At 47.0% G+C, this 16,727-nt stretch overlaps 1 protein-coding gene across 1 annotated transcript; it reads right to left on the bottom strand.

Annotated features, from left to right (window-relative positions):
- Nucleotides 1–238: 238 nt before the first annotated feature.
- Nucleotides 239–14,935, bottom strand: LOC133964360 (potassium/sodium hyperpolarization-activated cyclic nucleotide-gated channel 2). Its single transcript, XM_062398388.1, has 10 exons — nucleotides 14,167–14,935; nucleotides 7,920–8,126; nucleotides 7,380–7,593; nucleotides 6,951–7,112; nucleotides 5,810–6,028; nucleotides 5,123–5,269; nucleotides 4,775–5,015; nucleotides 4,437–4,601; nucleotides 1,838–4,041; nucleotides 239–1,738 (listed from the first exon to the last, which is right to left on the bottom strand). Exons 1-10 carry the CDS (start codon nucleotides 14,829–14,831, stop codon nucleotides 1,583–1,585), a joined length of 4,380 nt encoding a protein of 1,459 aa, XP_062254372.1. The 5' UTR covers nucleotides 14,832–14,935; the 3' UTR covers nucleotides 239–1,582.
- Between the last annotated feature and the right edge of the window lie 1,792 nt (nucleotides 14,936–16,727).

Here is a 16,727-nt window from a genome sequence, read left to right as displayed (position 1 = left end):
TAATAACATTGATTCCATTTTTAAACCTGAAGTTGAATGCTGCTGATACATTCAAGGCCTCTGAAAATACACCAACATGAGTTTAATTAAATCATAAATCAACAGTTGGCAGTATTATCTCCTCTCGCTAAATGTTATAAAAACACACAGGCCTGAAAAACACAAGCAGGTTCACAAATAAGCTTCTGCTTCGTCACACTCAACAAGATGGTATCTAAATCCACTTTATTCTTACATCCAGATATACACCATCTTTATCAACATCACCATCATGGTTGTTAGGGATATCATCATCATCATCATCATCATCATCATCATCATCATCATCATCATCATTATTAGCAATTTTTTTCCTGTTCAAAAGCTAAAGCTGTGATAAATAAAAAATAAAACATTTGGTCCTTAATATATAGTCTAGGCAACATGGTATCAGGGATTAAGACAGAAATGCCTTGTTGCTACCCACACAAAACATCGAACATCACTGGAAATGGCGCGGAAACTGGCAACAGAAGGAGGAGGCCGCCAATTGAGCATGAGGCTGATGGCAGCGGAGAGCCAAGTGTCGGGCAAGCCGAGAGAGAGGGAGTGAGAGAGTCTGTGAGCCTCATCGACCGGAGCTGTGAAATCTGATGAAAGGCGGCGAGAAGGATGAGAGGTGAGAAACAAAGAGGCAGAGAAATGAAGGAGTATACAGCAGACCCACAGAGAGGGACGTATTTACAGTACAGGCAGACGGGTGGAACTAAATCCAGTGAATCACAGCGCACAGCAGAGCAGTGTCGTGTGTCACACACACACAATAAAATCACTCACAAGTGGTCAGAGTGAACATGTAGGGTTAAAAGTTTGTTCATAAAACTAAACACCACACACCTGGGACAACAAAACTACCAGTGGACTGCTCCTAATTACTTAAACTCATATGAGCATTGACTTTGCAGCGATTCTTTTAAAATGCTATATCGTTGTATTAATAATAATTATTATTCCGATGAGAAAATATTACACTTTGGTGAAGAATGGGAGACAGGAGGGAGCTGGAAGTCAGGAAGTGTCTGCTCTATTGCCTGCGTCTTGAGATCATGATACACATTCTTCCTTGCAGCAGAGAGACGGTTATTTTCTCTATTGTCTATTGTCAGTGTCATTTCCTGTTTCATTACTCGAGTCGCAAATGTTTCTCAAATATTGCTGTTATCATTGTTTTCCCATCAGCTATTGCTTGCACTCTGTTTTACTGTGTTTTACTGTGTATGCTGCGATATTTCCACTTCAGCTCCCCTGCCTGCTCCAACATTCACTAACACGGATATGTTTGTGTACATTTGTATGTGTGTTTTCTTTTTTTTTTCAAACTTTACCTCAGCCCGTACCCGTCAGCACACCGCATTTAGTCTTTCTCCGTCCTCGATGGCTTGGCTGAGTGTCACATAAACACCTGATGTTCTAGCACAATCACAACCTAGACTGAATGCATACAAGATGTCCATGTGAGATCATTGTGATGTCAACTCTGACACAACTCTGTGTACCCAAAGTTTGACTGGCCACATCATTTAAAGTCCACCATCCTTCTTTCTTACACGTTGGGGGGCAGTTTGTGTCTGAGTACCTCTGAGTCTTTTATGGTGAGCTCTAGTTGAGAGTCATTTTTCCCACCTTTAGGGGAGGTGGTGTTGGCATTGGTGGCTGCATTTGCTGATTGGGTGGGTGAAGTGGTAGATGACAGAGAGGTCTGAGCGGGGGTAAAGGGCATGTTGAGTTCTGAGGAGTAAGCAGTGGCAGCTGAGCTGGTTGGTATTTGTTTTGGGGTATAAGACGAGGCAGGTGGGACATTTGGAGAAGGGGTTGTGGGAGAGGAGGGGTTAGTGGAGCTGGGGTGTGGGCGTAAACTTGTCGAAGATGAGGTTGTCGATGCGGTTGTGGAGCGAGCGGAGCCTGAGCTCGGGCTTGAGGAGATGACAGGAGGGGTTTGCCTTACAGGATGAACTGAGAATGTTACTTTAGTAGAAGGGGTGCAAGCAGATGTTGAGGAAGGAGCTGGAGTTTGGCCTGTTTTGGCCTGTTTTGGGATCTGGCTCAAAGTGGGGCACCTAACTGAGCTGGAGACGGAGGTCTGGAGACAAGTGTTCGGACTCTCTTTACTCAGGGAGGGCACTGATGTAGCAAGGGTTGGCGAGGGTGTAGGGGTAAAGGTCTGGGTATGAGTGACAGGTGTGATGGTTTGCGTTAGAGTTTGGGATGTGATAGAGGAGCGGGAGCGAGTACTCTGAGTGGGGGTCGGGATTGGAGAAGGGATTGGGGTTGGGGCAGGGCTGAGGCCAGATAACAGAGAAGCAGAAGGAGGGATGTTGGATGCCTGGGCTCTGTGGTTCTGGGGAGGCGGCGGAGTGGAGGCGACTAAGGAGGCGGGAGGGGGAGAGGAGGTAAGTGATAATTTGGGCCCATAAGGTTGAGGTAGTGAAACAGGGGTGGAGACAGAGGATGGAGGCGGTGTAGAGGCGGGGGAAGGAGAGGAGGAGCGGAGGGGAGGTGTAGGGAGGGGTTTGGGACGAGGCGTCGAGGACAGCGACAGCGGTCTTGTTCCAGCTGAGGGCGGAGTGGAGCAGGGAGGGGGAGAGGAGGAGAGAGAGGGGGGCATCGGGATGGGTTTCGGGCGAGCTGGTTGGGTGAGGATGGGGGTGGGAGACGAAGGGGTGGGTGCAGGCGAAGGGGTGGCAGAGGAGAGTGGGGTTTGTTTTGGAGGGGAAGGAGATGGCATAGAAGCCGGAGAAGGCATGTGTGCAGCGGTGGGGGCGGGTACAGAGGCAGTGTGAGGTGAAGATTGTGTGTACTTGCCCATGTTTGGAGGGGTAGCATATGGAAGAATGGACTGAATGGGACCTGTAGCCGGTGCTTGTATTTGTGCATTAAATGGTATATATGTTGCCAGCAGCACTGGAGCATTGGAGGTCAGCATGCCTGCACTGCCTCCCCTGGCTAACTGCCCTGCCAGGAAAGGAGCTGCCAACAAATTACCACCAGAGGCCTTCCGGTGGAGGGGCGGGTGTGGCTGCACCCCAACCCACGAGCGGTGAGGCAGTGTGGGCTGCGAGGCGGACAGCAACCTGGCTTCCTGGGTGAGTCTGCCCAGTGCCGGAAGACCCTGGGAACTGTTTCCTCCATGACGTAACAGAGCTTCTTTCGCTCCCTTCTGACCTGTCACAGAACTGTTGCCATCTGCTGGGGCACTAGGAGCAGCTGTTGGGTTGGTGGCTGGCACCTTATGGAGGGGTGGAGTTGGTGGTCCTCCTCCTGTTTGGGGTCCAGCTATCATTGAAGGATGATCAGTCTGGATACGGAGGCTGTAATGAAGAGTCCGTCCTTGTTGGACAGACGTTTGGACAGAAGAAGCCGGAGTGGGTGGTGTTTTGGCAATAGGTGGTGATGTCACCCCACCAAGAGGGCCCATGGTTGAGGGGGAGGCAGGAAATCCCCCTCTTGGGGACAAACCACCCATTCCTCCCATCGTCATCATCCCTATGAGGGAGCTTACAGAGGGGCGGGGGGGCTGCAACACAGGAGCACGAGGCGGTGACAGAGGAAATGAAGAGGAGGGAGAGGGGGAGACAAGAGGGGAAGGCAGGAAGAACGTTCCTCCAAGTGCATGCTGCTGCAACTGCTGGAGCTGCTGCTGCTGTTGCTGCTGGTGGTGCATGAGGGCGATGGCTACATTAGTGGTGGCAGCTGCAGTCTGCAGGGGAGCATGGACCAGCGGTGCCCAGATGACAGGGCGTGGCCGAGGAGACACTGTGCCGCTTCCTCCCATGACTCCGCCTCTTCCTGCAGCAGCTGCGGCGATGGCGTCCTGCATGGCCGGCATGCTGTCGTGTTTGACAATCTGCTGTACCAGCATGCTGTCACAGGAACCCAGACCGCAAGCTGCAAGGCCTCCCCCCAATCCGGGACCCCCTCCACCTCGGCCTCCACCACGACCCATGCTGCCCCCCAGCGAACCAGCCTGGGATGACTTCCGCAGGAGCATGGAGTTCTTCCTGCCTGTAGTAGAGAAAATGGAGAAATTCGGAGACATTAGTAAAGAAAGTAAGTCCCTGAAATAAAAGCTTTAAAACTGAAAAGTTAGAGTAAAGCAGTGAACACACAGCAGAGAGCTGGAGTTTTAGCCTCAAGGTTTCTCTGTTCCCTCACTTACAACATTGCTCATCCTTTATAATTTTATTTCTTGTTTTCAAAGACAAGTTTTGACCTTTCTATGGAGGACAAGCTCAACAAAGCTCCTTAGAAATTTTATGAAATGGATGGGGGATTTCAAATGTTTTTCAAGGTGGCTGCAGAATTAGAGCGCCTAATGAAGAATAGCAGATCACGGCAAAGATAAGATGCGGATGGAAAAAAAAAAAGAGTATGCTGCAATCAGAAAATCCACACGTTACCTATGCGGTCGAGACGGTCAACAGCCACAGTTTCAAAGGCACGTCGCATCATTGGATGTTCCTCCAGCACCTCGTTAAAGTTGTCCACGCTGAGAGAGTACAGACGACAGTACGTATCTGCCCGGACGCTCGCTGTCCTCCGTCCATGAGTCAACAAACAGATCTCTGAATGTGGAAAGAGACAATGGAAGGTGCAGAGAAGGGAAAGGACACATAAAGAAAATTGGGAGTGAGATAAATCAAACCAACAGAACAGCTACCATCATCTTCCATCTTTACCTCAGGTGCCCCCTCCCTCTAAAACCTCCCCTTCTTCTTCACCGCTCTTGTGCTCTCACCTCCAAAGTACGACCCATCACTCAGCTTGGTTTCGTTGTTGCCACGGGTCAGCACACCGACTCGCCCGTGCTGGATGAAGAACATCTTCCGTCCCACTGTGCCCTCGCGGATGATGAAGTCCGACGGCTGAAACACTTCGAAGCGGAGCTTGGTCAGCACGGCGGTCACAAAGTTGGGATCAGCGTTGGCGAACAGCGGCATGTTAGCCACCAGGCTACGGCAGTTAAAGCTGACAATCTCCTGGAGGACGAGAGAGGGGATGTCTGACACACTCGTTGCAGGATGAGGAACGCAGAATTTGTAGGTATGTGTGTGTAGATGCGAGGGCGCTGGTGATTCCATTTTACCTCTTTGAGTGGCTCACTGAGTTCTCCCAGGATGTTCTCCTCATCAAACATTTTCCCCTGGAAGCGGTGCTCGTAGTACTCATGGATCTTCTGCCGAACATCTGCTGGAAGCTTATGGAATGACATGTACTGCTCCACCTGCTTGTACTGTAATGACACACACATGCACAGGTCACATATGCGCACTATTTGCTTCACACAATCCAGAATGATATTAACAATAAAAAATAAAATTGTGATTTAGAAAAGTGAAAGTTTAAAAATTGGTTTACTAATAAAAGTTAATTAATGATGTATTAATCTGATAATTAACGACAGCTCTCCCCGACATTATAAAACTGCATTTGATACCATGGTGATACAGATTGTAGTTACTTTGGTAAAACATCTGTCAAAGTAATCATTGATCTAACAATTGACACAATTTTATCCTCATTTATTAAGACCCCAAAATGCCAAAAAGGTTAAGAGGTTAACAGCTTATCCCTGTTTGATCTTATTGCAAATTTAGCATATTTGATTACTGGATTGTTGTTCAGAAAAAATAAGTAATCTGAAGAATTCACCATGGACTAGCAGAAGTTCTGACCTCCGAAAAATAATACTATAGGAAAAACAACCCCACTGATTGATGGACGCTGAAATTCTTAATAGTTTATCTGAGTGAAGTGTAGTGGCATTTTTCACCTTCTCCTGATACTGTCTTCGCGAGGAGTCCAGCGACTGGATGAGGGCGGTGGCGTGGCCTATGAACATGGCGTAGCAGGTGGCGCCGACGATCATACTGAGCATGGTGAGCCACACATCGGTCATCCCCTCTGGAGCCTGTGCACCGTAACCGATGCACAACATGTGGCTCATGGCTTTGAAAAGAGCATAGGAGTACTGCAGGCCCCATGTGTCGTTCTGTGGGTGGGGGACAGACACAGAGGGTGACAGGAAGAGGAAATGAAGTTTCAAGTGTTAATTGCCGAGGCTGTGTAATATCGAGCTGTTCTTATTTTAGTCAGGTTACGAGATCTTTTTTTTTTTTCTTTCAGAGGCACTCAGCCACACCACTTTAGAAACCACTGCTGAGGATCACGACGTGTAAAACAAAACTGTTTCACTGTCGAAACCTCGAGCGGCTGCAGGAAGCATCGAAACCACACTGACTACAAAAGGGCAGCGATCGCACTTTATTAAATAAATGTGGCCCAAAGGCTCAAAAAAATAAACAGACCATACTCTCTGGGTGTGTTTTATACACTTTTGATTTAAGTTGTGTGTGAGTCCAATTATACTAAGACATTAATGGTCCAGCGGATGAGGGGACTTTCTCTGGGGAAAATCCCAGCATCAACCTGCTTAGCAACAGTCACCTAGGCAACCGCTGAGACATGAGTCGGCTGTTCACACAGCAGTTGTGTGTCTGTGCCTATTCACTGGCGTCCAGCGAGGTCCCTGGGCCTTCGTCTGTTGATCTCCGCTGAGCTTTTTAATTGGACAGTCTTTTTTTTATTCTTTGTAATGAGAATAGACAGTCTTACTCCAATTGGACATGTCGCTGCATGAGCCAATTAATACAGATAAGGAGCAAACAATGTCATATCAGATAAACAGCCTCACTCTGCACACACGCAGATAAACCAGAACCAGGCTTTTCGGAACCTGTGGTTTGCTTTTGTCTGAAATCAATATTGTGCTCGCTGTTCAAACGAGCTGAGTTCGAGCTTTGTGTCTCTGTGTCTTTCACTCAGCTCCCAGTGAGTGTCATGTCTGTTTTTGCTCTCCAGAAAATGTAATCATTGGCTGGAACATTAACGATAAAAGTCACATGGAGACTCACCACCATCAGGTTCTTGGAAACCCAGCAGTCAGGAGGGAAGTCCTGCAGCATGGGGACCAGGAACTGGAGACAGCCGTCCCAGTGGCACAGCAGCAGCATCATACCGATCAGGTTCACAATCCTGACCATGGCACTGGCAAGGTCATAGGTCATATGGAAGATCTGAGGAGGAACCGAGAGAGAGAGGAGAGGATAAGTGAAAGGATGGGTGCAGAGGGAATATGGGGTTAACTACTTTTTAAGAAAGACTTAAAAAACTAAAACAAAAACTCCTCCAGCTCATCAGACCAATATAAAAAAATGGATTTGATTTTACCTAAAAGACTTTTGATGATTCATACCTTACATATGAACAAATATACCAATATCTCTTTCGCTTCGACTCTGCTCTCTCTTTGCAGCCGTTGTTCCCTGGTGTCTGATTCTCACCTCCTCCCATTGGTGGATGTAGCGGATGAGTCTGGACAGGCGGAGCAGCCGAAGCAGGCTCAGGATTTTGGTGAAACGAACGATGCGCAGCGCCCTGGCCGTCCTGTAGACCTCAGAGTCCAGACTGTCCACCATCAGGAAGATGTAGTCCACCGGGATGGACGACACAAAGTCCACCAGGAACCAGCTCTTCAGGTATCTCTGGCGAATGGCCCTGAGTCCGAACAGGAGGGAAGACCAGACACATTCCTCATTTGGCAGTGCAGCTTTGTGGATGTGATTTCAGCAGTCGGCTGGCCTCAAAAGATCCTCATCAATATTCAGCAGGAGCACAGCTGGAACATGAACAAAGCCCTGCCACTGGCTGCAAGTCACCTTTTCACATCTCGTACATGGGGTTGAGCAGACACAGACCCAGCAGATGGCCTGAAGAGCACACTCTAATTTATACCGACTTCTGTATTGATATTCTGGACCATTCTGAATGTGCACACTGCCCCAGCCCCTGACATATAAGATAACACAAAGGATTCCACTGACCTTGGGTCCAGCAATATTTCAGTGCTGTCTTCCTTGACGATGCCCGTCCTGAAGTTGAGAACCAGGTCGACCATGAAGAGAGTGTCGGAGACCACATTGAAGATGATCCACGAGGCAGTGTTCTCGTCTCTAAAGAAGGTGATGCCCACCGGCAGGACGATCAAGTTCCCCATCATCAACACTAACATCAACAGGTCCCAGTAGAATCTGGAAAAGAGATGTTACTTTCTTATTTTCTGCTGGTGTGAATATATTTTACTACGAGTCTCAGATAAAAGTCTTTATTAGAACATTCACAAAAAAATTCTATATTCCAATACTACGTTTTTTCGTGCTTGTAGTAAGTTCATCCATCTTGTGCACGGCAGGCATTTTGACACATCACAGTAGAAAAAGCACTGGTGTAAATAATAAAATCAATGATAACTGAATATCATTGAGCTGCTTTGGACGACCTGATATTTGTCATGGTGACATATCACACACTACATCTAAGCAGGTTGTTAGTATCAGGGTGTTCCCACAGGAGAAGTGACAGAATGAAGAATACACATATCAGACTGTGTAGCATACACACTGTATGTTGGATATGGTGGCAAAACGGCCACAAAAACAAAATGTGTTAAATTTTAGGATAAATCTATTCTTCTGTATTTTTGGTTTGATTGATGGCCTGCAGTCACAATGATGATGTTAATAATTGTCAAATTAAATATAATAATTTTTGTATACTTAGTTTCTTACTGCAACACTTGAATGAACCTGAACCATTGTTTATATTATCACATCACACCTGCTCCTTTCCTGCTGTGACAAGTCAAAAAGTCTAGTGTGAAAAGCTGTTTGGAATTAAAGTAAGCTGCACAACCACGCCAATAAAGCCTATTTGATTAGACGTGGAGTCTTTTCCAGTCGTTTTTGAGAGCGTAAATGAAAGACTGAGCCTGAATATTAGTTTATTTTATTGCCCTGTGCCAAACGCTTAAACCTGGAGCAAATAGATTGAAAGTGATTCTCCTGCGATTATGAATCTCGCTTTCTTCTCAGTCATAACTAGAGTGGGACTCACTTGAGCGCATACCTCTTCCAAGGACCTGCAGTTTCAATAAAGCTACAACGAATGGCAAATGTCTAGATCTAAGGGTAACTTAAAAAAAATGCCTTATCTCGCCATATAAAAGGAATGTTCGATCCACCAAGATGTGATGTGTTATTTCATGGCCCATGTCCCATCCCTCCACGGAGATTGGTGAAAATCTTTTCAGCTATTTTTGCGTAATTCTGCTGACAAACCAATCAAATAACCAACAAACCAACCTCTACCAATAGCAGCAGAGTGTAATTTATCAATACTTTTCTTCTCTAAAAACAAGAACTTGTCCCTAATGTAGGACCAAACTCTACATTTCCCCATAATGCAACTCAACAGCATCTTTCCTTCTTACCTAAACTCCCTCAGCTCCAGTTTTAACAAAAGATCTCTGTTAAAAAAAAATCACTAAAGGCTCAAAATAACATTAAGAACAGAATGTAAGGACTTTAGAAACTCAAGGACATTATTTCACTCTTTTGACTAGATAAGTCAAACTCTCTGTCTCATATGTGTTTTCTCTTTAAAGGTGAACTGCACCTTTTGTATTTCAGTATTTATTTTTTACAATCTTTGGTACATTCCCTGTGCCAGATGCCAGCATAACAACATCCAGGACAGGAAGAAGTGCAAATTCATCCTGGAAGAATAATCCCATTAGTGGTATTATGTCTATGAATGTCTCCCTTAAGCCAATTTCATCCTTAGCAAATGTTTTGGCAGCATCAAATACAACATTTATCCCTTGTACCACCAATTCAGAGGAGGAATGGAATGGATTGTATTAAAACAGAAAAAAGAGAGATGCAGAGAGAGGGAGAATGATCAGTAACCGTGGGAGGCCTCATCAACCTGTATTTCATGCTGGTTATTGGTTGACGTATCCTCCTCATAAAAAGCAGTCATGTGACTAAGATGCTGGAAGTGACACAAGAGGCAAATCCAATCATTTGGAGACAATTCCTGTCATCTTTCTCTCTCTCCTCCTCTATCCACCCCCTTAACCCATATTCTTGTACACACACACACACACACACACACACACACACACACACACACTCACACACACACACACACACACACACACACACACACACACACACACACACACAAACACACACACACACACACACACACACACACACACACACACACACACACGCACACACACTGAACTCTCTTTCTGTGAGAATACACTTGAGCTCTGTGGTCGATTCCTATTGAGCGCTAATTTAGTAGCAAAACCTCATGGTGTGATGCTACCACTAGACTGATGAAGATTAAGTATGAGTCATCACTCTGCCATACACACTTTCTCACACACATACACACACACAGGCGTCACTTATCGTAACAGATGTATCACTTCACAATCACTGGTAATAAATACGGCGGTTATTTACAGCAACACAGACTGTGATTCTGTCACTGCCGGGATGTTGATGGAGAGTTATTCCTGAAATTAAAGACTCACTTTATTAACTTTGATTATTCTGAACATTTAAATAAATCATGCCACACTGAACTGTTTGTTTAGGTCTGTCAAAGCTGTGCAGTATATAAAATGTCATCTAATACTTATGTATTTGATGGAGAAAATGACCTGAACTTTTTGCTTGTATATTGCTCTTGAGCTGTAATGATTTGCAGAGTTAAGTGTTATTTTGTTTATTATTTCTCTATTAACCAAAAAAGATTAACGGCAGAGTCACACACAAGCGAATGCAAAGCAAATATCGTTGGTCAAAGTCAAAGTTGAACTCCACACAAACCCACGCTGCCATTTGCCTCGATACAGGAAGCGATTGAGAAGATGACAACGCAACATCGCAATGCTCTTCTCTGTATCAGACAACTGGCCGCAGTTTAAATAAAGATTTATCAAACCTCAGTCGTGTGCATAGAAAAATGTTTAGTCTGGTGAGTCACACAATAGATGACATTGCACATGTCACTGCACATCAGTCAGCCTCTGTGTGCGAGAGCTAGCTGCTCTCAGTGAGACGTGGCAGCTGATCTGAGCTCATTCTGACACCAAACAAATGAGAACAACCAAACAGACGAGAGGACATCAGGCTCACACTGGAAAGATGATGTGAAGTTTCGTGATGCCGGGCTAAACAACCGACGAGGCCTGCTATCTGACTTACAAAATGTGGACTGATGCAACACTGGGTTGTGTGTGGTACGTGCAGGTATACATGTATAGGGACCTGTGTGTAATTTGCACTCAAAAACTGCACAGACACAAATACACACACATAGGAATTGCAAATGCAATCAAAGCCGTTCTCCACGGCCTCATCAGTATTCCATTATGAACATGAACGTGCTGGAGGAGAAGTGACCTGCATCTACCTGCTCAGCTGTTGTCAAACCAAACACTAATTCTACTTTAATTGAGGCCAAGTGTCTCCTGAGTGTCCTCTGATTGGTTCCCAGCTCACAGTTGGCCAGATGTCAGTTCTGAGCAAGTTTCCTCCCATCATCCCGCCAGACATAGAGACAAACCAGCACAACGACAACGGGCTATTATATAATAAATCTCTGTTAGTATGTGGGTGATGCCACCAACCCTGTTTCAACACGGCTCATCTCTGTTGACAGCCGAACCCTCTGCCTCCCTCGGGTTTTCATCCTTCCTCTCATTTCCCCCTCTCTGCCTCTGTATGCCTCTCGTCGACCTGGAGCGTGAATTCACCTTTTACTTCCTCCTCTCGTTAGATCTTCTTACAGGTGCAGCAGCAAACACATCTTCTCTTGATGAAGTGAAAGGCAGGAGAGCTTATCATCAAACTCAATAATGACGGACAACACTCAAGCACACATATAACTGCACACACACACAGACACAGAGGATTGTCGTGTTCAAGGTCAAAACACACAAAGGGCCTTCATCTCTCTTCCCTTCCCTCTGTGTGGCGTCACAAAGTTCCTCCTCAGACTTCACCCAAGACAGCAGGTGCTTAACTGAAAGTAAGGTGAGTGAAATATGCATAATGCATAATTTAAGGTGGCATACATAATTTATCAAAATCCAAATGATTTCTACGACAGGATAATTGGAACTATTAACATCTTTGGTTATGTTTCATGAGTATCAACGAGTGCAGAAGGGGCCGAGATTCATCCATCCACACCACTTCACCCGTCATCCATCCGTTCATCCTGCGCTCCCGCGGTCACCTCACTCACTGTATCATCCATGAGCAGACTCAGAAGCAGCAACCCGGCGATCATCATATTGACAGACGATACAAAACGAGTGTGAGTGGCTGATGAGACAAAAGTGGGCCAGGAGCCTTGGGGATCAAGTCATCCATTGTTGCTGCAGTCTGTCTGGGGATTATGAGCGCTGCCTCTCCCTCTGCTGTCCACCTGCACATTTAAATAGTGTATTTATACAAATTCTTTAACAGCCAAGGACGGACCCCAGGCATGGATGGCTTGTTGAATAATTGCACACATTAAAAGTATGTTTGCGTAAGAGGCATTCAGAAAGCTGCCCTCCCCTACATCTCCATTAAAAACAGAGCAGAGAGACAAATCTTTAAGCCTGTCACTACTGATGAATCCCATCATCAGGTCATCTGTTAATTGATCAAAATGAGCAATAATCCCGTACCTTTATATTCTAAATTAAAAATATATATACATTTTCCATATACCTCATGTATATCAAGTATCCTGTGAGAATCTTTCCGATATTTATTCAAGGCACTATTTCTCCATTTCCAAGTCATTTTTGTTGTGTTTTATGTTCATATACAGTACATACTTTTGCATATATATTTATATTCATATTTGTACATATAGTATTTCAATGTTTGCTTAACCTTGTTCTGCTTTGTTGTCCTAGTATATTTGTCTATTTCTGTACGTTTAGAGCACATTCCATTCCATGCATTTTTACGCATACATGGCCAATAAAACCTCTTCTGATCCTGATATGAGAAAATAACTGTTGCTGTTTACCCAACTCAAGGAAATATCTTTTAATCTAAACTCAGAAATTTGCTGCTTGAAATGAAAAAATGAGGAAAATACCAAATTAATCCGCACTGGAGCAAGAGTAAATCTTCCATTGTTGATGAACAAAAGAACAAAAAACAACAAATAATTAGATCATCCAAATTGACTAATTGACGAATGATTTCCTTCCCCAAATATTTCCCACTCGGAATTAACAAGCAGGTTCATGCTCATCTTCATGGTGAGACGTTTGTTTCAGGAAACCTCAAAATGAACAGTCTCTATCGTCATTTTCTCTTCAGGTGTTATTGAGTCTAATTGTTCTGCTCAGGTGGCAGAACAAATCAACCTTCATGCATGAAGTCCTGTGCTGGGTTCACCCTCTGTTCACATGAGAACACATTTAACATTCGCCTATTTGACATGGAAGACATGTCTGACTGATCCCTGATAGGCCAGTCACCCTGTGGCTAAATTTGTCCTCCTCGCCTCCACCTCCCTGTGACTGTGAAACTATTTCTACTGGAAACAATCACTCATTTCTCCCCCCATGTTATTTTACAAATGGAGAGCCTGCCATGCATGTGGGCTGTCTATCCTGGAACCATGGACACCTACACCTTTTTCATAAACACCTCTACCTCCACCGCCCCCCCTAAGGAGTGTTCATCCTCTCCTCTCCATCTTTTTGATTTGAGTTTCCATTCATCCTCTGATTACACACCCTGCTGCCTCCAGAGAATCTGTCTCATGCCTCTCCTTTTGCCCTCACATCACTTCCTACACACCACTGTTGTACTACTGCTGTGTCCCCGGCAATATATATTTAGCCTCCTGCATGTCTTCCTCTCCTCCCGTTTGTCCTCCCCATTTTCCCTGTTGGCAAATGAAGAGGCAGCTGAATGTATGATCTGTTCCTCTGTCTGCAAACAGTAAGTGTCTGTCATTACGCCTCAATGTGTTCACTGGAGAGGGAACAATTTCAACCTGCTTTGATCCATATTTCCACCAAAAGAACATTTGCTGCCTTTATGTGTTGAAAAAGAACATTTGGCCCATTTCTCAAATCAGTGAGAAGTATAGCTGCATGCTGTGGAGTGTGGGTGTGTATGTGTGAGTGTGTGTGTGTGTGTGTGTGTGAGTGTGTGTGTGTGTGTGTGTGTGTGTGTGTGTCTGGCTCCACACCTGAAGTCACTGTAGGGGTGTATGATCCATGTCCCTGCTGATTTCAGCCTCTCCTGCTCCATTGCCACAGCCTTGTGGGATCCAAACATGCGCAGGCTGAACTTGTTGACCCCGGGCTGGAGCATGGCTCCGAACTGCCTCTGGATGAAGGTGTTCTGGTTTGAGTTCATGTAGTCCTCTCCGTCCAGCCCCAGGCCGAACATTCCCAGTCCAGACTGACCCATCATCTCGGGGGTCCCAGCTGCGGTGGTGTTGCAGGTCGTGGTGGTGGTGGTCTCTTGCCCGGTGGCCACCACCATGACTCCGGTCCCGGTGGAGGAGGTGGAGGCGAGGGCGGCGCGGGCCGCAGCGAAGCCCACTGAGCGCGGCGGAGGCGGCAGGGGCCCAGGGGTGGTTGGCGTGCCCGCGGTGCGGAAGGGAAGGCCGTCCCGGGTGGAGGAGCTCATGATGGAGAGACGACGACCGCGTCCACCTGAGGAAGTGGTGTCTGCCCCGAAGGAGACCTTCTCCCCCTCCAGCGAGGCCTGCGACAGCCGGTAGCCCGGAGAGGGCAGGCTGCTCTTACTGCGCCGCTTCGACTCCCCTCCGCTACGTCTGGGCAGGCTGTCCCCACCGGACCCCGGGGCGCTGCCGGGTGTCCCCACACCTCCAGCCACACCATCCATCCCAGCTCAGGGCGGAGGAGGAGGAGAGTGAGGGCAGGATGAATAAGACCCGTACCTCCCTCCCCCTCAGTTGAACCACTCTTAAGTACAGTACCTGTTAGATTAGGTGATTGTCAGAGTCAGTGGATGATAAAGTGAGGAGGCTCTCAGCTCATTATTCTGGAACCGACACACAGCTCACACCTCTGCCCTCTCCCCGCCGATGTGGCCACCCTTACCTCGGTGCCCTTGGAACGAGCCCCGTGAGGACATGAAATCCTCCCGCCGGCCCCAGTGACGCCAGCAGCTTCACTTCCTCTGAGCTCCGGGAGTCTGACTCGTCCTCACTGACGTGTCTGTAACATTCCTCCTTCCTCGTCCTTGAAACGCTGCTCTCCGCCCGAGGCCCTCCCTCTCCTCTCCACAGCCGCCCACAACGCTCCGACGCCGGTCATACTGGCACCGGATTCCCGGTCTCTTGTAGATAACGGAGCCCGCCGCTCACTGGCCGCTGGTGTTGGGTGATGTGCAGCCTGAATGTCCGGGCTCCTCACCCGCTTTTAGCAGTTTTCACCATATGTCATTATGTAAGGGGGGTGTGATATGTAAGGTGGCAGAGTGAGGGACATCCACCGGCGGATGGATGACAAGGACACTTGATCCTCGGTCAGGAGGGACCGGTGGTTAGTGGACAGAAGGGACGCACATCACCGGCGCTCACACTTCCGAGGCGCGCTGATCCACCCTGACACGCACACTGTCCTCAACCGCAAAACACGCACACGTTGGAAGAAGAGGCGGCCGAGAAACAAGTCACGGATCAAGCCGATGTTTTACCTGGATCCCTGGATGTCGCTCCCGGTTGTCCGAGCGGAAGGACAGGCGCGCCGGGATGTTGCCCGCCCGTGACTGAGGCGCTCAGACAGCCGGAGGAGACCCCGGGGGCTCCACGGCACAAGCCGGGCTGAAGTTGGTCAGGTGCTCGGGTCCTGACGCACGAAACCTCCCGTTGTCTCACGAGCAGCCGCTGCCATCACTCCCACTTCTGACGACTTTCAGTGACATTGTTCCCAGACCGAAGGGAGACGGCGGTGTCCTTCCCCCGTCTGGAGCACACACATCGGCGCCACACTTCATTAGAACAAGCCGCTCCTCCGATTCGAGAAAAAATAAAACAACTTGTTGAGCTGTTCCGGCGCGGGCTGTTCCGGCGCCGCCGAGGTCCGGTACTATCCACTCCGGCGCTCGGAGCTGGAGCGCAGACGTCCACAGACACGCGCGGCGCATGCAAAAGAAATATTAAATAAATAAATGGTGCTTATAAAGGTCTGGATGCAATCCGTCTGTTGCCATGGCATCCGCATCCCTCATCATCCATCCATCCACCCATCCACCCCAAGGCCGCATGCCCGGGCCGGCGAGACGCAAGCCTCTCTCGCAGGTACCAGGTCGCGCGTCATACTCTCTCTCACCAATACAGAGGAGGGAGCGCGTGATGGAGAGAGTGATGGAAGGGGAAACTTTATTTAAAGCTCCGAAACATAACAGGCCATTTAAACCGCGGTGAATCAAAGTGTTAAGTGACCTTCAATTAAATGCAGATCGTGTTTATTAAACGCTTTATTCAAACTAACAAATACGGGGTGTTTTATAGCTGTTAAATAATAAATGCCCACTTTTATACTTAACCTATAAGGCTGATATATGACGGCAGTTAATGTGAAAGTACTTCGTGAATGAGTTGTGTTTATATGCCAGCCAAGCCAAGAAATTACAGAGTGGGTACATTAAGAGTTGTAAATCAAAGATTATGTACAACTTGTATCTACTTCAACTGAGTATTTCAAATTGAATCTATCATCCGCATCTCAGAAGAAAATGGTGTATCTGATATCTGTATTTACTGGTTACTTTGCA

The sequence above is a fragment of the Platichthys flesus genome, chromosome 11 (assembly GCF_949316205.1).
Source record: "Platichthys flesus chromosome 11, fPlaFle2.1, whole genome shotgun sequence".
In the NCBI taxonomy this organism is placed as follows: Eukaryota; Metazoa; Chordata; class Actinopteri; order Pleuronectiformes; family Pleuronectidae; genus Platichthys; species Platichthys flesus.
Note: the sequence above shows the minus strand (reverse complement) of the source record. Positions and strands in the feature narration are given on the sequence as shown.

Coding starts and splice junctions, on each gene's coding strand:
- LOC133964360 (XM_062398388.1), bottom strand. CDS start 14,831: ATGGATGGTGTGGCTGGAGGTGTGGGGACACCCGGCAGCGCCCCGGGG. Junction 8,127..14,166: donor CACCCCTACAGTGACTTCAG/GTGTGGAGCCAG, acceptor TCTCTTTTCCAG/ATTCTACTGGGACCTGTTGA. Junction 6,029..6,950: donor TTTCCAAGAACCTGATGGTG/GTGAGTCTCCAT, acceptor CCCCACCCACAG/AACGACACATGGGGCCTGCA.